At 51.7% G+C, this 20,512-nt stretch overlaps 1 protein-coding gene across 1 annotated transcript in view; it reads left to right on the top strand.

Moving 5' to 3' along the window:
• Positions 1-20,512, top strand: part of LOC144274975 (zinc finger protein RFP-like) — a 73,057-nt gene that overhangs the window by 11,227 nt on the left and 41,318 nt on the right. Inside the window, 3 exon segments of the mRNA XM_077834063.1 lie at positions 2,224-2,274; positions 4,701-4,856; positions 6,989-7,492. Coding sequence (XP_077690189.1) covers positions 2,224-2,274; positions 4,701-4,856; positions 6,989-7,492 — 711 coding nt within the window.

Genomic DNA, 20,512 nt, shown 5'->3' with positions numbered 1-20,512 from the left:
GCTCATGATATGGCGATGGCACATCGAGATGTGCCTCTGACTGTGGAAGGAGTTGGACTCTGGCCTATTAGTTCTCAGCTCGTCACAGCTAGACTATCTGTGGGTGGGATGGGGAGGGCTCAGGGCTGATGCCAGTTTGCCAGGCCTCCACTTGGATTGTGTCAGACCCAACCATGGGTGTCAAAATTGGCCACTCAGCATTTCAGAGACACACAATCGCCAGATGTTTTCGAAAATGTTGAATTTCACCTCCATGGCTGGGATTTTCCAAGGGACCGAAGGGATTTAGGCCCCATCTCTCTCTGACTGTCAATGGGAGTTGGCCACCACGTGGCCTCAGCCCTTTTGAAAATCCCAGACTCTGTACCTCAAGTTCCTCCATCTTGAAAAAGGAGGAAATAATGGCCAACCTACCTTGTTGTGCTAATTAGTGAATGCCACCGAGTGCTTTGAGATCGTTGGAGTAAGGCAGGAGATGGACGATATATTTTGGACGATGATTTCACTTTAGTTTGGTCTCACTGGAAAGGTCTCCCCATTCCAATCTGCCTCTCGTTCTGTGGTCTTTTCCTTTGGGCTGTCTCTCAGAATTACAACACGGTTCCATGCCGTGCTACAACAGCCGTGTCAGCCCCAGGATATTAGACAGGGTTGGGGAGGACATAGCTTTTATTGGACCAACTCCTGTTGGTGACAGAGACAAGCTTTCGAGCTACACAGACCTGAAGAAGAGCTCTGAGTAAGCTCCAAAGCTTGTCTCTCTTAATCACGGTTACATTAATTAACGGTAGAAATGTCACCAGAGTCAAGACAACATGAAATCACCTCTCTTCCAATCCTTCCTTTCTCTTGAGACCCGGCCCTATGACCTGAGCTCCAATGCAGAGAGAAAGGGTATGGGCTAGATTCACAAAAGGACTCGGGGTGGGGGTGGGGGGTTCTACTTGCCATTTTAGGCACCTCAGTCCCAGAATCAGATCACACTGGGATTCACAAAGACCCCCACTCAGCTGCAACCAAACCTTGTAGGTGCCTAAAATTACTCATCACCTCTATTTTTGCGGTAAAAGTCCCCTAGGCACCTATGTTTCTGCCTCTGTGCATTCACACTGCAGTTCCAGTCCAGCTACCAAGACACCTAAGCCCCAGAGAGATACACGAACTGGGGAAAGAAAGGGGTTCCTCCTCCTAACTCACCTACAGGGGCACAATCTGAAATGCCTGCTCTGAGCACGCTTACTGACTCAGGCCCTATATGTGAACTTACCCAAAAGAACCAGGCTCTAGGGAAAGAGGAGCTCCCTTATAATGTATAGCTCTGTGATTAGGGTACTGACCTGGGGTGTGGGAGATCCCCAGTTCCAATCCTCTGTCCCCCCGAGGGGAAGAAGGGATTCCAACAGGGGTCTGATATAGGCCTCTCTGTTGCCCCTTTTGAATCTGATCCACTGTGTATAAATAACTGAGCAGCGGGACAGGCTTCTGGGCGTCCCTCCCAAGAGCGTGCTCTAACCACCTGGGACGTTCTCATGATTTCTCTCTGCCTCTGGCCCAATGAATTATTGATTATCCCCAGTGGAACCTCTCCCACAGGAGAGCATGTGGGCACCCCGCATCAGACAATCGTGCAGCCCAGAGATTAGGGTGCTCCTTGAGAGGCGGTAGATCCCATTTCAAATCCCTGCTCCCTCAAGGCTTGACTTGAACCAGGGGTCTCCCAAAGGCCAGCTGAGTGCTCTAACCACAGGGCTAAAAGTTATGAGTGAGGTGGGTTTCCTTCCCCTGCCAGGCTTCTTGCAAAAAAAATGGCACAGGTGCTGGTCATCAAGAGAGGGCTCGCAGCTGAGAATCCCAAGCCGAGGGAGGCGCCTACGTGCTGCCCAGATTTGGTCGCCGAACTCCCTGAGCGGGCCGGGGCTTAGCACACCCCCGCACCTTGGCATTTCCCACTGGCTGGCGTAAGCAGGGAGTCGCCTAGCATGCTGGCTTTTATGAAGCTCATTCCAAGGCGCATCTCTCTCCCCATTCATGGTGCAGATTGCCTGGGAGCCTGACTCTGGCTTTGTGAATCACAGTGACTTTCTAGGTGCCTAAGCGTTGGGTGTTGTGATGCTAAGCGTCAGCTTGTCTAAGTTTCTTTGTGAATCCAGCCCCGTTTTCATGAGGCTCTTTTCCTACAAGAAAGGGGCAAATCACCTCTCCTCTGATCTTTTCTTCCTCTAGAGACCCTGCCCTATCAACTGAACTTTTTGATCTCCAAGGCAGAGAAAGAGGGTAAGTTTCCATAAGGATATTTTCCTACAACAATTATTAATTAAAATCTCCTGATTAATTTTTTAGAAGACACTTCTGAATTCAAACAAGAGAGGTTTCCACCAATACAGAGTCTTGGATTCCAAGGTTAGAAGGAACCGTTATATCATAACGGCCAGACTGGGTCAGACCAAAGGTCCATCTAGCCCAGTGTCCTGTCTTCCGACAGTGGCCAATGCCAGGTGCCCCAGAGGGAATGAACAGAACAGGGAATCCTCTAGCCCATCGCCCATTCCCATTCAGTGATGTATGAACGTGCACATACTATTTACAATTGGAAAGTAGGGTACATTTTTTAGGTCCAATAATCAGCCTTTAGGGCACACTCAGGTCACATTTTTCTGCTTCTCTCGGCAATTATAAGGACTAGAAATTTGCTCTATTTTTATTTTTTATATGAAAGACAAGCTTCACTACTGGAAAACATCATTAACACAGAGTGCAGGTTGACCATCAGTGCCTTGTACTCTCCCAGAACTTGAAAGGAACCCATATTTCAACCTCTGAAAACTGGGAAATAAAGAGTTAAGGAAGTGTCTCCCACCAGTTCCTATGCTATACTTCCCTCTCACCCTTGCGTCAGGAGCATGGACTCATGTGCTGGGCTCTATCCATCCCCAGCTGGTAGAAAGTCCCTTGCGGGGAGACCATGCTAAGGCCAGTCTGAAGCAGGCAGAGAATCAGGACTGCAGCGGCAGTCAAAAAGGCAAACAGAATGTTGGGAATCTTTAGGAAAGGGATGGATAATAAGACAGAAAATATCATATTGCCTGTATATAAATCCCTGGTACGCCCACATCTTGAATACTGCGTGCAGATGTGGTTGCCCCATCTCAAAAAAGATATATTGGAAAAGGTTCAGAAAAGGGCAACAAAAACTATTAGGGGTATGGAACAGCTGCCATATGAGGAGAGATTAATGAGATTGGGACTTTTCAGCTTGGAAAAGGGGCAACTAAGGGGGGATATGATAGAGGTCTATAAAATCATGACGAGTGTGGAGAAAGTAAATAAAGAAGTGTTGTTTACTTCTTCTCATAACATAAAAACTAGGGGTCACCAAATGAAATTTCAGAGTAGCACCCATGTTAGTCTGTATCCGCAAAAAGAAAAGGAGTGCTTTTGGCACCTTAGAGACTAACAAATTTATTTGAGCATAAGCTACAGCTCACTTTGAGCTGTAGATCACGAAAGCTTATGCTCAAATAAATTTGTTAGTCTCTAAGGTGCCACAAGTACTCCTTTTCTTTTTTCAAATGAAATTAATAGACAATAGGTTTAAAACAAACAAAAGGAAGTATTTCTTCACGCAACACACAATCAACCTGTGGAACTCCTTGCCAGAGGATGTTGTGAAGGCCAAGACTAACAGGGTTCAAAAAAGAACAAGATAAATTCATGGAGGATAGGTCCAGGAATGGCTGTTAGCCAGGATAGGCCGGGATGGTGTCCCTAGCCTCTGTTTGCCAGAAGCTGGGAATGGGCAACAGGGGCTGGATCATTGGATGATCGCCTGTTCTGTTCATTCCCTCTGAAGCACCTAGCATTGGCCACTGTCAGAAGACAGGTCCATCAGTGGCTATTAGTATCCTATCTTCCATGAATTTAGCCATCGTTCAAGGAGTATTGTCTCTCCCTGGGGGTTGGTGCTCCCTGTGGTACTGGGAACTGTCCCTTTAAGTGGTTTGGCTTCCCAGACAGGAAGGAGGAGCATAGCAGAAGCTCTGTGATACAGAACCCTGGATAAAGAGGGTTTCATTCAAACATCATGCTCCCAGCAAGATTACTGAACACCACACTTGCAACCGTGTTGTGTCCCCATCCTTGTCCCATGAGCACCACTGGAAGCTGGGCAAGGGGCTCTCTTCGGATCTCACAGTTCCCTATCTGGCCCCCCACAACTGCATCTGAATACCTGGCATCTTTTATGCCCATTTGACAAAAAGGGAAGCTGGACTGCAGAGAGAGGAAGGGACATGCCTGAGGTCACACGGCATGTCAGTAGCAGAGTGAGGAATAGAGCCCAGAAGTCCTGGCTTCTAACCTCTACACCATGCTCCCTCCCCGAAATGCGTGTAGTGCATTGGATGACTGTTACACATCCCTCGGGTGTGGACATTTAGTGCCACCGAGAAGTCGAATTCCCAGTGCACCAGAGAGCCCAGTGTCTCTCCAGCAGGGCTGCTCGCTACTTTCTCCTGGTCCAAGTGGGTGGAGGGGTTCTCACCCCATGTGCTGTACTCTGGGGCTGGGGCCTTTCCACCAGGAGATGAGGGATGAATAGGGCAGCATGGAAATGCATGAAAAGCTGAAGCTGGAGTCCCTGTTAACATCCTCTGACTGCTGTCTGCTGCCTCCCCTGCTCTGTTCTGTTGCTGGATGTGGAGCACCCCCAGCAAGGGCGAGGGATCGGGGGAGGAGACCGAGATCCCCTCTGCCACGGATCCACAGGATTCGTGCTGCAGCCCCCGCTTTGGAACAGTCTCTGGGAGGAGCCCCTTCGATGGGCCAGACCCCCAACATCAGCCCCCTCTTCCTCCAGGGTAAGCCACGTGGCTTCACCGACTCCTTAGGCTGGACCTCTGGGCCTTCAGCTCTCCTGCCTCACAACATGAGCTGTGTTCAGTGCGTCCACCTGAGACCGACCCCTGCGGGAGCCCTCTGTGATCTCAGGGAGCAGCACAGCTCTGCAAGCACCTGCAGTGACACTCAGCCACTGCCGTCACTGTCAAGCCCCTGGGGTTATTAGTCCCCTGCTCTGCACCAAAGCACAGGAAGACCTTAGTTAGCTCAGAGAAATGCAGGTTACAGTATAGTCCATTCTGGGGAGCTGGTGCCCAGCCCTGCAGTGCAAACCCTGTGGTTCAAGCTCTGTCTCCCTGTCCATCTGATCTGCTTTCTCAGACTCCCAGGTGTGCCCCCCACCATAGGCGCCGATTCTGTAGGTGCTCCGGGGCTGGAGCACCCATGGAAAAAAAATAGTGGGTGCTCAGCACCCACCGGCAGCCCCGTGGATCAGATCCTCCCCCTCCTCCCCTCCCACCCGCTGGTGGCCCTGCCAATCAGCTCCTTCCCCTCCCTCCCAGTGCCTCCTACCCACCATGATCAACTGTTTGGGCAGGGGGAGGAGCAGGGGCAGGAAGAGGTGGGGTAGGGTGGAGACTCGGGGGAAGGGGTGGAGTGAGGGTGGGGCCTGGGGCAGAGCGAGGGTCAAGCACCCCCCAGGAAGTCCGCTTCTCTGCCCCCCTACTGCTTCCTGCAGCCAGCACGTAACTTCCGCTTCACCCCTCCCCCACCTCTAGTCCTTTGTTCCCGAGCCGGGGCAATGCAGCTCAGCCACAGAGGCGGGGAAGGCCGTAGCTCTCCGGGTTGCTGATCATTATGTTTCCATGTCCGGGCAATTGGATTTGCCATTGTCTGCTGAGGACCTCAGGCCCCAGACAGTGACATGGGCAGCTTAGCCTGCCCTGAGAGCAAACACTCCCATATCACCCACTGGGTAACAATGCTGCATATTGGGAAACTGAGGCACATATAGGTTTCATTAAAAAATTGCAAAAAAATCCCAGTTTCTCACACCCTCCTAACAATACCTCCTTGATGCCTGGCGGGAACCATGGGGAATTTCCTGCTCAGCTTCAGCCAACAGGCAGCTCCCCAACACTGACACTCAGGGCCCACCCCAGCCAGTCCATGGCTACTGGGGAGCCTGAGAAATGGTCCTAACCTCCCCCAGGGCTGAGCTCTGCCCGTAAGGGTCTGTCTGCACTGCAGAGTGAACCCTGGGGCTCAGCACCCAGGTTAGCCTGGGCTGGGTGCAAGGAGCCATGCTGCTGAGCCTGACCTCACTTACTGGGTCCTCACGGGTGCTGCTGTGGCTCTAGGACTCTGGGAGTACATCCCCTGGCTGACCAGCTATTCTGAGTTTCTTTCCCAGTGATTCGTGGGGTACCCGGTCTGTCTTTCATGGGGGAATTGGGGAAGGCACTGGAGGGCTATTTTCCCTCAGGTCAAGCTGGCAGTGGCATTCGGGGGGAGGCTTTTCACCTTCTTCCGCAGCATGTGGCTGCGGGTGATGTGCCAGGATTATCTGGGGGTATCTCACCGAATCATTTCCCTGCATTGCGGGGGCCTCGGGCACTGGTGACCCTCGGGGCCTCCTCTTCTCTGCCTGTGGCACATCATAGCACGGTCGGCTGTAGGCTGTCAGGCTTTGAGCTAATGTTGGTTGTTGCGTTAGGTGGGTGCTGGGTGGAGTTGGTGGCCTGTGATATACGGGGGTCTGATTAGATGACCTGATGGTCCCTTCTGGCCTCAGACTCTCTCACTCTCAGCACTGGAGTGGTTTAGCCTGCACAGAGGTGCCGACTTCCCCAGTTCCCAAGGGGGTGCTTGACCCTTGCTCTGCCCCGGGCCCCACCCCCACACCACCCCTTCCGCCAAGCCCCCACCCCGGCCCCATCTCTTCCTGCCCGGCTCCATTCTGCCCCCTTCCCCTGCCTCTTTCTGCCCCCACTCCTCCCTCTTCCCCCCCCCCGAACCTCCTGCCCACCGCTGAACAATGGATCCGTGGCAGGAGGAAGGCGCTGGGAGGGAGGGGGAGGAGCTGATCGGCGGGTGGGAGGTGCTTTGGGTACTTAACACTCTCCTCCTGCCTCTCTCTCCCCTCGTGCAGTGCAGGCCACTCCGGATCCAGACCTGGGGATTCCCTGTTCCGTCGTGTCCACAGATGAGAGTGTGATACAGAAATACCAAGACACGGGATATTTAGTGACACAGAACAGGCTTTACCCTGCTGCCTGTGTGCTGGGCTATAAGGGCTTCACCTCAGGGAGGTGTTACTGGCAAGTGGAGGTGGGGAACAAACGTAATTGGGTTTTGGGCATTGCCAAAGAGTCTGTGATACATGAGGGAGCGAAAAGCCATACACCAGAGGAGGGGATCTGGGCTTTGCAGAGTACAGAGAATGAGTACTCGGCCCTCACCTCCCCTGAGACTGCTCTGGCCCTACCTCATAGCCCCAGTAACATTGGGGTTTATCTGGATTATAAAGGGGAGGAAGTTACATTTTATGACGTTACATCTTCTGGCAGAGAGACGATCTTTACTTTCACATCCTCTTTCCCTGGGAAGATCATCCCCTTCTTTGGGAGCCGGCGTGTAGAATTTGAGTTCACTGGTAAGCATACCGTTATGTGTTCACTGGCCGACATATTGTTAATCCCTATGACAGAGGAGTAGGGATCACTCAATATGAGATATCTAAAGTAGAGCAAAGACAGAGGTAATATATAAATTACAGCTATCACACTTTGCCATTCTAATCACAGTCTTGCCAGCCTGAAGCATTCAAAAAGTGTGTCAGGCCCCCCAGAATCATGAGATTGGCTGCAACATCTTTTTCAATATTGTGTCATTTTCTTTGCCTTCTGGTTTCCCAGCTTTTGGGGTGTTCTTGTTTCCGATTTTCAATCTTTGCTACACAAATGTGAAGGGTGGAAATGTATCTGTAGTATAATCTGAGGTTGCCTTGCAATCTACCTACTCCAGCTGCTGGGACTTTAAGAAAAACACCAAGTGCTGCGAGACTCACAATAAAATGATGAGAGAGGACAAGACTGACTTGCTTAGCATTATACTGGTGACAGGAGTTTCCCGACCCTCTTACATGCCTGTCTCTGTAACTCTGTGATCCTCCAGGCACACAAAAACTGGCCAACCAGGAGCCATTCTCAGGGTCACAGCAGAGCCTGCCTCTGGTAGAGCAGGTCTACACTTAAAATACTGCAGCAGAACAAATGCACCCGTGCTGCTCCGCCGCTGTAATGCTTAAGTGAAGACGCTCCTATGCCAACAGGAGAGCTTCTCCCATCAGTGTAGTTAATCCACCTCTGAGAGGCGGTAGCTATGTCCAGGGGAGAAGCTCTCCCGTCAACGTACCACTGTCTACCCCAGGAGTTCAGTCGGTATGACTGCGTTCACTGAGGGGTGTGGATTTTTCACAGCCCTGAACGATATGGTTCTACCAATGGACGTTTATAGTGTAGACCTGGCCTAAGTTCTGACTCATTTCAGGTCATCCATCAAAGTCCTCTGCTCTTTACTTCTGAATATAAAAACCATAGTGGTGTTTCCCTCTCCCTCCAATTCCCCAGCTCAATGCTCCTATTTTGCTCTGTTTAGTTATTTGGATGCTGTAGATTCAGATGAGTAAATTCACAGAATAAAGTTTATTTCAATCTTCTGGTCTTGGACTTTGTCACAAGGGTACTAGATCTGCACGGCTCTGCCCTGAAAGGCTAGACAGACCCACCAGCAAATGCCTTGAAGGGGCTTGAAGAAAAGCAGCTGGGTAACTTTAAGCGAAAGCTCTAAAAGCAAAGCTTGAGGAAAGAGTAAATAAAATCAAAGCATCAAGCGATGCTTTCCTTGGGCAAGAAAAGAAGCAACAACATCCTCACTGTGAAAGAAATCTGTTGGCAACTTCCAGCTGCCGAGGAACAGAAGGAAACTGGCAATAAAGTAGCCAGCTCATATGATCAACTGCAGTAATATTATGGGCTGGCACGTGGCCGCACCATGGTGCTGCAGCAGCGTTTCTTTCCCAAACCAAATTATCCCTTTTTCTTTAAGTTCACATTCGCAGTCTGAGGGGCTAGAAACTTGATCCACCACCTGAGGACAGTGGGAAGGGTCAGGGGTACAAATCTGGAGTCATTTGGTCAAGGGGTGCGTGAGATGCAGCCCCTCCCAACATGAGCTGTTTCCAAAACTGAGCTAGGCTGGAATACCAGCAGAATCCTGGCCAGGGCTGGGTGAGGGAGACTCCCAGCACACCCTGGAGCAGGCCCGGGGCTGGAAGGCAGAAGAACTCAATCTCTTCTGCGGCGGTTTCTCAGCAGTTTGTCTTGGCTGAGGCCTCGCACCCTGGGGGAGGTACCTGTGCTTTGCAGATGTGGTAAGAGGCTGCAGAAGGTGAACTCAGACAAAGCTGGGACGATGTTTCATGGATTCCAAGGCCGGAAGGGGCCACTGTGATCTTCTAGACTGATTTTCTCATCTCCTGTGTCACACAGGCCACGGAACTTACCCCAAATAATTCCTAGAGCATCATTTTGATTTTTTTTTTCTGAATTTGATTTAAAACTTGTTAGTGACAGAGACTCTGCCACGCCCCTTGGCAAATTGCTCCAGTACTTAATTACTCTCACCATTAGAAACGTACACCTTCGTGCCAGGTCTCCGTCAAATACAGCAGACCCACACCTCAATCACTGAACCCCGCGGCCTTTGGAAATGAACCTACCAGCTCAAGTAGCCCCACAGGCCAGTGGTGAATGGCCCAGCTGCACAACACTGAAACAAGGGTGCAGTTGATTCAGGCTTGGAGCATGTCCTAGACACCCAGCCCTGGGACTGGGGGCAGGGGAGGTAGCTGAGAATAGGTCGGCTCTGTGCATGTCCCAGGCACACAGCAGTGCGAGCAGGCTGGGAGAGCCGACAGCCGGCCAACTTGGGGCATGGCAGTCACACAGCGCTGAGAACGTGCAGAGTTGGGGCATGACACGGACATAGCACGGACTGCGGCGGGGGGAGCTGCAAACAGTCATGCCTAGTGCTTGGCAGAGACACGAGGTGCTGGAAGTGGGGTGGGAGCAGCCATGCTCTGTGCATGGTGCAGACATGCAGCGCTGATAACACAGAATCAGCTGAGACTGGGGTGGCTGATGAGAATGGGCAGGCTCGGTGAATGACACAGACTCTGTACCTCAGTTTCCCCATCTGTAAGCTAGCTGGGCTCTTCCAGGGCAGGGCAAGGCAACCTCCTTTGGCTTGCTTGGAGGACAAGAAATAAGTTTGTGTTGTCCAGGGCTCTGGTGGGGTTCCACGTTCACAATCGCCCCCTGTTGGGAAGTGAGGGGAGGGCGCGGTGGGGTGCATCAGAAAGGAGGACACTGCAGGGTTGTGCTTGGCGAGACGAATTTTGGATGATCTTCATGTGGCCTTCACTCAGAGTAGCGAGGAAGGGAAATTGCATCTTGTTGCAACATTGTATCCCTCTGCAGAGCCATCCTTGTAACCAGACGGGTCCCCAGCGGTGCTCCAGTCACTGCCCTTTTCCCACCATGGTTACATTACATGTTCTGGGCCCAGGTGGCTGCTTCTCCGAGGCCCCCTCAGTCTGTCCCAGGATGCCCCCTCCTGCAGCTGGAATAGACAAGGGAGCTGGGAGACTCTGTGTAACCCCTGTACAAGGCAGGGGTCCCAGTACCAGTTCCCTTCACATACACTTTCCTGGGCCATTGGTCTTGTGCCCTGACCTGGGCTGAATCTCTCTCTAAAGGGGAAAGAGGAGCTCTGTCTGCACGGTCCATTGAGTCCCTGACCTCTCCGCTGAGCCTCGCACAGAGGGGCACGATCAGTGGAGAGTTTGCTGGTTACCTCGGCGTGTGATGGAGACGTCTACACCCCGAGAACCAGGCTGAGATCCCAGCGCATTTCATGCAGCCCCCTGAGCAGCTCCCCAATGGACTTTCAGCCACTGGCCACACGGGCAGGATTTGGGTTATTAAACTGAAACAGAGCAGCCAGAAAGAAGCATCTTTACTTGGTCCCAACCCCAAGGCTTTGACACTCACTTTGTTTCTCCCCAGAACAAGGGGTTGGGGGATGGCTGAATCTTTCTCAGGTGCCTCTCTGAAGGGAATCCAGAGAGAACTAGGTCAGATGTAAGTCGAGCAGGGGAAAAGAGGGGAGGTGGGCAGTGGGGCCAGGAAGATGAGCCCAGGAAACTCCTGTTTACAGATTGGCCTTAAGATGTTTGTTTGGGCCTGCGGAGCTATGTCTTGCTGCCCCATGGCTGTTCACTATTGCCTAGTCTTTCTAAGGCTGCTCTGCAGATGGATGGACTAATGATTTTGCATCTGCCCACACAGTGCTCACTAGGGCCTCACTGGTGTAACTGTTCTCTCTTTTCCCCTGGCTTTCTAATGAGTTTGTCTTTTAAAAATGCTAGCATCCTAATGGGGATTTTCTGAGCTGTAGCTGACACTAGAGATTGACAACATTAGCTCCAGCATTTAGTCAAGCTTGTCCCTGTGAATTTCACACCACTCCTAGGGCATGCTGGGTTACAATTCTTACCATAGCCTGCAGGGGCTGTAACTTTAACTATGGCCTGATTCCAGCGCAGCAAATGTGAGTCTCTTCCAGGGTGTAGGGAAAGCCCAGTGTTTACTGCATACGGAGTTTGCGTCCCCAGCAGAGGTTGCATGGGATCCAGGAACAGCTCACCCTCACCTTAACCTGTCTACGGATCAGAAAAGTGTCAGACATGAACACACACGACAGGGCCTGCCCAACAATTCTGACAGATTTAATTCTGCTGTGTGCACTGGGCTCTGAAGGATTCCTGGCAGGGAAACATCACTGGGAGGTGGAGGTGGGGAATAGGGAAAGCTGGACCATTGGTGTGGCCAGAACATCAGTGAAGAGAAAGAGATGGTTCTGTGTAAAACCTGAAGAGGGCATCTGGGCTCTGAGATTCTGCTGGAAGCAATTCCAGGCTCTCACCTACCCACGTACCTCTGTGACTCTGAGCATAAGACTCACAAAGATCAGGCTTTATCAGGGCAAGTGGCACTTTACGATGCTGATAACAAGACCCCAATCTTCATGTTCAATTATTCTTTCACTGAGAAAATCTTCCCTTTCTTTTCTCTTCAGCCTCCGAGATCATATCTTAAAACTCTGCCCCTGAAAGCCAATAAATGGATTTCACTGGGTGTCATTTTTTCCCTACTGTTTACACAAGTCTCCAAGTTACTAAACTGGAAAGAGAAAGGATTTGAGCAACGTTAAAAGAAAGACTCAGATTCACAAAGGGACTTAAGCAACTAAGGCCTGGTCTACACTACAGAGTTAGGTCGAAGTCTGGCAGCTTAAACGCCGACCTAATAATGTCAGCGTCCAGACTACAGTGTACCTCCCACCGACCTAACTCGCCTGCTGCGTCGACTGAATAACTCCCCCTCCAAGAGAGGTGCGGCGCTTACGTCGACATAGTTAGGTCAACGCAGTGGCAGTGTATACGCTGCGTTGCCTACATCAGCTTAAGTGGCCTCCAGGAGGTGTCCCACAATGCCCCATTGTGACCCACTGTGGTCACTGTTTTGAACTCCGCTGCCCATCAGCCAGGGTCACAGGAACAAGCCCCTCCTGTTTAAGGACTGGGAGTTTTTGAAATTCCATTTCCTCTTTGCTCTGCATGGAGAGCTCACCTAGCAACTGCCCAGCTGAGCAGGCTCCAGGCTCCCAATGCTCTGCTGCCAGCACCGCTCAAGGGGTGGTGGATCTCCTGGGTCTGTGGGGAGAAGAGGCTGTGCAGGCCGGGCTCCGATCCAGCGTAGAAATGTGGACGTCTATGAGCAGATTGCTCGGAGTGTGGGGGAGAAGGGCTAGAAGAGGGTCCCGCAGCACTGCCATGTGACAACCACGGGCTGCGCCTGGCGTACCAGGAGGCGAGGGAGGGAAGCAGTCGATCTGATGCGGCTCCACAAACATGCAGCTTTGACAAGAAGCTGCGCGCTGTCCTCTGCGGTGATGCCATGCCACCCCCGAGCCCCATGGGTACCGGAGGAGTTGGAGTCATGGGCCACCGCAGCCAACCCTGAGGATGAGAATGGGAGACAGGCGAACAGGGGGTTGATTTTCAGATTGAGGGCTTAAATTCAGCTGGAGCTGTCCGGAGTGGAGCTCTGGTAAATATTTTCAACCCCGATGGAGTTTTTATCGCATATTGGAGGAGGGCATGGGGGGCTCCGCGAAATACACTACAAGAATGTAAACCCTGATCAGATTAAACTCTGTGTTCTAATCTGTAATGGACCGAGACTAATAAGAAATAACACCGCCTTCATTCTGGGGTTTACAAACACTTGCCCTGAGGTTTAATGCTGTAGAACATGTTTCCCAATCACAGAGGTACTTTATTTGTGTCCAGATTTAAAATAGAAATGTCACACTCCTAGCAAATGGTGACAGGAATGCCCCCGTCTGTCATAACGCGCTGCCCCTGGACCAGAGCATGAGGAAAGGGAGAGGTAGCACTACTGTGATAGGGGAACCCCCATCATCGCGCTCTTTTACACCTGGGCCAGGAGATGGGGAAAGGTGACAGGTAGCAAATTGCGATGGGAATGCTCCCTCTGGACGGCAGGATGGGGAAAGGCAAAGGCAGCAAATTGTTTCATGGCAGTAAAAGGGAGAATAGAGATGTCAGTAGCAACTACAGGTTGCAAATTGTGCAGGCAGCAGTTCGTAGTGTTGAACTAACAACTTAAAATGCCTTGTTCAAAAATTTTAAGCAACACTTAACTTTCAAATGCCTGAACAGCAAATGTAACTTTTCTTGTCTGCAGAGTGAACATTGGCATTTTTATCTGTTTGAATAATCAAAGTGGTGCTTTCCGTGCCTTCTGGGCTGCAAAGATTTGAACTGCTTCCTGCTGAAGGTCCACCGTCTGGGCCAGCTCATGCTCTCTTGAGATGGTTGCAAGGCCGACCAGCCTCTCCTGTGTCATTGTGGAGCACAGATGTGTTTTTATTAACTGCAGCTTGGAGAAGCTGCGTTCTCCACTGGCAACTGCTACAGGACGTGTTAGAAGTATGCGCAGAGCAACAAAAGCATTTGGAAAGAGGTGGGTCATCTTCTTTGTGCACATATATTCCAGGACAGCCTTTGGAGTTGATCCTGCTGAAATGTATCTTGAAAGGGCTTTCAGTTCATCACCTAAATCACTCGCATCAATATCGCGCATGTCATCATGTGTCAACACTGTCTCTAGTGCCCTGCATTGCTGGTGTAGGTCTTCTTCAGGTACAGTGAGGAGTTTTGGAATATCATACAACATCCCAAACTTACTGCTGTGTTCCTTGAGCTGCATGAAATGTTCTTCAACTGACTGTATTGCACAAGCTAGCACCTGGTTAAAGAATTCAACTTTGAATTGTTGTTTGGGGTCTCTGATGGGATTATCCCGTGCCTCGTCATCAAAATGCCTTCTTCTGCGGTGACTCTTGTATCCTTGAATGGGTGGGAAAAAAGCTTCAGTGTCAAGTTCCTCTAACAACTTCTCTGCACTTTTCAAACATTTTGAAATCCCTCATCTGAGCGGTAAAACTGTCGGTATGACTTTGCTTTGTCCAGTTGTTCCATTGCTCCAGATATGTCAAGGTCAACACCTTGGAGTTGAAGGGTTCATGTAGCGTTCATGCACCTGGAAACAGTCATGGCACACCCTGACTGTTGTGTAGGAGCAATGCACACATTGCTCTGTTCTGTCCAAGGACATGGACCATGAAAACATGGACCATCTGGGAAGTCAAAATAAGGACATCAGCCGTGGGAAGCTTCCTCGGCCGAAGCTCAAGGCCTGAGAATAAAGATTGTAGTAGATAGAGGCTAGTAAATAGGAATATTAATCAAAGTCATATTATTTCCTTTGTTGATGCCTTTTGCAGTCGGTTGGGGTATGTGATGCGCAGGGGGGGAGAGAAATAAAAGAGGTGGGAAAGCTGACAGGGGCGATCCCATCAGCAGACCAGCCTGCTTGCTTCCCTAAAGCCGTGTCCTGTCTTATATTGAACCGTCACAGGAGTCTCTTGCTTACAACATTTATTTCAAACATTATGTCATGCCACAACACTAAGCTACACAGAAATTTGAAGTTATGTATGTTGCTGGTGATTCCATTTCCCTCTGCCACTTTTCTCCCACAAACAGTTCCTGTCATAGCATTATCCTCCAGAATAGCAACTATGGCATCATCTATCTTCCCAATTTGGTGTTTGATAGGCTTTATCGCCTCCACTCGACTTTCCTATTGTGTGGCTGTCACGGAGTCCCTGGGTGATGCTCTGGAACTGCTCCCTACGAAGCCAGTCAGGACTCTGGGGAAGTCTCCTTTCTGGGAGAAGACTGTCTGCAGGACACACAGCTCACACAGCTTCCACCTTCCTGCATCTGACCTTGGAGCATTCAGCATCCCCTGCCCCTCCGTGCGCTTCTCACAGCGAGTCCGCCCAGGCTTTGTCCTGGGGAAGCCAGAGGGTCCTGCACTCCAACTCCGCAGTCAGATGTGACTCTCAGCCAGCCAGTAAAACAGAGGTTTATTAGACGACAGGAACATGGTCTAACACAGAGCTTGTAGGTGCAGAGACCAGGACCCCTCAGCTGGGTCCATTTTGGGGGGCAGTGAGCCAGACAACCATGTCTGTACTTCACTCCATGTCCCCAGCCAGCCTCAAAACTGAAACTCCCTCCAGCCCCTCCTCTTCTGGGCTTTGTCCATTTCCCGGGCCAGGAGGTCACCTGATTTCTTTGTTCTCCAACCCTTTAGTTCTCACCTTGCAGAGGGGAAGGGCCCAGGCCATCAGTTGCCAGGAAACAGGGTGTTGGCCATTCTCTGTGTCCAGACCCCTGCACATACCTGCCCTCTAGGGCTCTGCAACGATCATATGCCCTTATCCCACCACCTAGATACTTAAGAACTGCCTAGGGGAAACTGAGGCTCCCCCACAATATTCAGAGGAAACACTACGAATAGTCCCGCTTCGTCACAGTGGCACACAGTGGTTTCAGTATCAGAGAGGATGTTCCCAGATGTTGCTTCAAAATTTGCCATCGATGAGTTGATGCCGAGAAAAATACATAGACGCTTTGAATTACATTAAAAAATTCAGCAGCCTCACTAGAAGCTGATGCTGCATCACTGACCACCAAGTTCAATGAATAAGAACTGCATGGGACAAAAAAAGCTCGAGGGTTTAACTCTCGGATCCGTGTCTGTACTCCTCTGTTCTTTCCTCTCATGTTGGCACCATTATCGTAGCCCTGACCTCTCATGTCAGCTATCGCAATTCCCGTATCTTCCAGCTTTTTAAGAAGCACATCTGTCATACCAGCTCCTGTGGTATCATCAATGTCAATAAATTCTAGAAAATGCTCTCTGACAGTCACCATTGCAGGGACATTTTCACTAGATTCTGTTGTTGTTACAAAACGCACCATTAAAGTCATTTGTTCTGTATGGCTGATGTCAGGTGTGCAGTCCAGAATAACAGAGTAATATCTTGCTGACTTCAGATCTGCCACCATCTTCTGTTTGACTTTTGTTGCCAGTAACTGTATGATCTCATGTTGAATTGTTTTTCCAAGGTAGTGGTGTGTACATGTTTCTTGGGTGGTGACTCTTCTTAGCTGCTCCTGGAATACAGCATCAAACTCAGCCATCAGCTCCACAATTTTAAGGTCAGTTAAGGTTAATTTCCATTGTTTGGCACATGCAGCTGATCTGAAGTGCCACGCAGTGCTAGGTTTTGGGTAGCAAGCATTCTCACAATGGCAATGAGCCTTTTCACAACATTTTGCCAGTAAAGACACTCTGATGCAATCTTCTCTTGATGCTGATCATCTATGGTGGCCTTCAACCTTAGTCTCATCTCATGCTCTTTCCACCTATGGAATGCTCTCTGGTGATTTGCTGCCTTCTCATGGCATGCCAGATTTCTAGCCAGATTTTTCCAGTCCTTTGTTTCTGCAGAACCCAATGTGGCTGGAACATTAGACGGGAAGAGTTTGCAACAAAACCAGTATGCAGCATTCTGGGTTTTTGAGTACATAAGCCATGGCCTCTCCACTTTGTCACCATTGGGGATTTCACACCAGTAAAGTGTTGGATGGAAACTTCTCTTTTCATTGTCTTTGGGGAACATGAAGTTTTTCACTTGTTGAGGCCAATGCAGTACAAGGAAGTCCCTCGGGTTACTGCTCAAGTGGGTCCACAGTCCTGGATCATCTAGACTTAAGGAACTTAAGCAGGAGCTGTTTCTTGCGCCTCCACCACACTTTTCTCTGATCTACACTTTTCTTCAGGAATGTGCATGGTTACATCCATTTGAGATGGAGATATGGATGCTGCAGTAGCTGCCAGGTCACCTGCACTCTGACTAACTGGAAGATCAGGCATCTCCTCACCACTCACATCCTCACTGGGGCCGGAAGGCTCACCGTGAACATTTGTGTCTGTGTATCTCAGGAGAGCTCCTTCCTGCTTAGATAGAAAAGCTTCCTTCACTTTCTTTCTTTTTCTGAGTGCTGCCCCAGAGGGGGCGTTTTCTTCTTTCACTCATGACTTCTGTTCTGTGCCAGCTATAGTGGCTCTCAACACTCAGTGGAAGGGGAAAAATAAGCAGGCTGGTAACAGGCCTGAGTGAGGGAAGATATCAGCATCTTAAGGGCCTAACTGGCTCCTACTGCTTCAGTTGACTGCTTGTTCTCCCCAGGTGGGTTCAGGGAAGCAGCAGGAAACAGGAAGCTGCCTGAGAAGCTGGGGTTAATCAGTCCAGGCTCCTGGGGGTGCTAGAGAGGTACATAAGAGGCTCCTTCTCCTCTTTCTCCCTGCAGCTCCTGCTGCTTTCTGCTATTCCCTCTCACCTTTTCTCCTGCCTGCCTGTTAGGTCTCTTGTGCCCTCCTTCCTCCAGCACAGCACTCCCCCATCTCTGGGCATCCCGAGCAGAGAATACAGATGCACCAGCAGCAGACACAGTTTTCTACACTCTGGGTCCTAGTGGTGCCTCCCCACAGTCTGGCACCTGAGGCGGCCGCCTCAGTTCCCCTCATGGTCAGGCCAGCCCTGCACCCTGCCCACCTCCCATCCAGGGCTTAATTTGTCCCCCAGCTTGCGGGGTCTGAGGAAGGCTGCTGTGCAAAGTGATATTTGGATGTTTGTTAATCACTTTTCACTGCCTCCCAGCTCGCTAGCAAGTCTCCTGCTGTGAGACGTGTTATTAACAAACGTACAAACATCACTTCTCACAGCAGCAGACTTACTCGCTAGCAAGTCTTTAAAAAAGCAACCAAAAAAGCAAAAGAAACAACAATTAAACAGAGACAAGAACATGCAAAGCACCTTACTTGTGTTTCTATTTGGTGTAGGTCCAGTAAAGAACAGAGGCAACTGTACATTATTTTTATTATTGAGTATGAAAACAACCCTACATCAATAAATTGCAATGATTTGGGCATGGATAAGGGCAGATTTATTTATTCCTAAAGTTAATTAAGTATTTTAGACCAAATTGTCAGAGTGGCCACCAGTGGTAGTTGGTGGCCATGCTGTGAGACCACCAAAACATTTGTTGTGAGAACCCCTGCACCAGAGAGCTAACTGGGGCACGGCTGCATCAGTGGCCATGACCTAAGAGTGCTATTGAATATCTTGATTTATTTTTGGCCTAGCACTTAACTCAGTGGCACTGGTCTGTTTCCATGGCTGCAGCAGATCAATTCCAACATTTCAGGGGATTTTCTAGGTGGCCATCAGGAGAAGGCGGATGATTTTGGTGACAATTGGAAAATGATGAAGGGGAAACAGGTGACAAACCTGAGTGGGCAGAGCACCAGTCCCTGACCCAGAGCAACAGGAGCTTCGCTGCTGACATCCAGGTGCCCGATGGGGAGCTGCAGTCAGTGCCCACAGGGGGGAGCCAGCCAGGACATGGGCAGAGGGGATCCCTGAGAGGGGGCAGACAGGAGGGACGTTTAAATAGAGCCCAGGGGTGGGTTCATCTGGACCTACAGGTAACCAGAGGAACCCAGGGGCAAAGCTCTGACAGCTCCATGACCCGAGCGAAGGGAGCAGAGCTGGGAGCCCAGGGCTGGTCGCCAGTGAGCCTGGTGTGGAGAGAAGAGACCAGCTCTGACCACCTGCTCCCTGTGCAGTCTGTTACCAGAGTGGATCACACACAGAGTGTCCCCGGCTCCCGTCACCCCTGGATCCTCTGGAACTACCTGGAGTCTCCCTAGAAACCCCCCTTCTCCCCCCGCCCCGGGATCTGCACGTCTCCTTTCTGTCCCCCCAGTGATCCTGTGGCTTCTAGGCAGGTCGCCTACATAGGGCTGGGAGAAGCTGCCCCTGCCCAAGGGAGGTGGGGCCCCAGGGGGCAGGGTCTGGGGCAGGGGACTGCGTTGATCGCTAGGACCCAGGAGCGGCTGGGGGGCAGCTCTGGGGGGAGGATTGTGGGGCTCAGGCCCGGCCGCAGGAAGTGAGTCTCAGCCGCTGCGGGGACTCTGGCTCCCAGGCTGCCGGCGAGATCCCCGAGCCCCGGTGGCTGGTGCTGGGAGCCCGGAGCCCGGGCTGTAGCCGGGAGAGGGGAACCTCCAGCCGGGCCCTGCCCGCTGCTCCCCGGGAGCCTCCCCCAGGGCAGAGCCCCCAACCCGGCCAGGGCCCCTTCCCGGCCGGGCCCCTGTCCCTGCCCCGGGGGGCCCCGCTTGGAGGGAAGGTAAGAGAGACCCGCCCCCCGTCCCGGGGTGCAGGGGGCGGGTTTGGCCCCGGGCTGCTCCCCGCGGAGCTGGCTGCAATTCCCTGCCCCGGGCCCAGGAAAGCTGCGGGAGCTCCCGGTGTGCGGGGCGGGGGAGCCCGGCGGGGCCGCGCTGGGGCAACACGTGGGGGCAGCCGGGAGGGGTCTGGAGAATCCTAGACTCTCAGGGTTGTCGGGAGCTCCGGAGGGCATCTAGTCCAGCCCCCTGCTCAAAGCAGGCCCGATCCCAACTAAACCATCCCAGCCAGGGCTTTGTGGGGTGTAGATAAGGGGAATTGAAGGGGGGGCAGGGATGTGTGAGGGGGCAGGAGGCGGGTTGGGGCCGCACTTCTCAAGGGGCCACGCTTGGAGGGGGGCGGCACTTCTGAAGGGAGGGCACTCCCCCCCCCCCCTTGGGGCGGCAAAAAAACGAGAGCTGGCCCTGGTGCAGGGCGAGTCCAGGGCAACTCATTCATCAGGTGTTGCCACCAGAAGACTCCAGCTCTTGCTAAGCGGGAGGAGGAGGCTGCTGGTGTGTGTCTCTCTGCTCAGGATACAGCTCTGGAGTTGAGCTGCCTGGATCAGAAGCTGCCTCCTGCATTTCGACCTGGGAACCCAAACTGAGAAGCTGCTGCTTATCCAGCAGAGGAGCGACCTTTGTTAAACCCCCTCAGTGCCCCGCTCGGGTGGGGACTTTCTCCGGTGCCTGGAACCAGCCCCGGGGCAGCCCCAGGCTCTGCTGACACCAGCCCCTGAGCCGGAGCCTGCAGGTGAGGGGAGAGACCTGGGGCAAAGTGCTGGGGTGGGTGTAGTATGAGAAACTGCTCCCTGTAGGAA

The sequence above is a fragment of the Eretmochelys imbricata genome, chromosome 14, assembly GCF_965152235.1.
Source record: "Eretmochelys imbricata isolate rEreImb1 chromosome 14, rEreImb1.hap1, whole genome shotgun sequence".
NCBI lineage: Eukaryota > Metazoa > Chordata > Testudines > Cheloniidae > Eretmochelys > Eretmochelys imbricata.
Note: the sequence above shows the minus strand (reverse complement) of the source record. Positions and strands in the feature narration are given on the sequence as shown.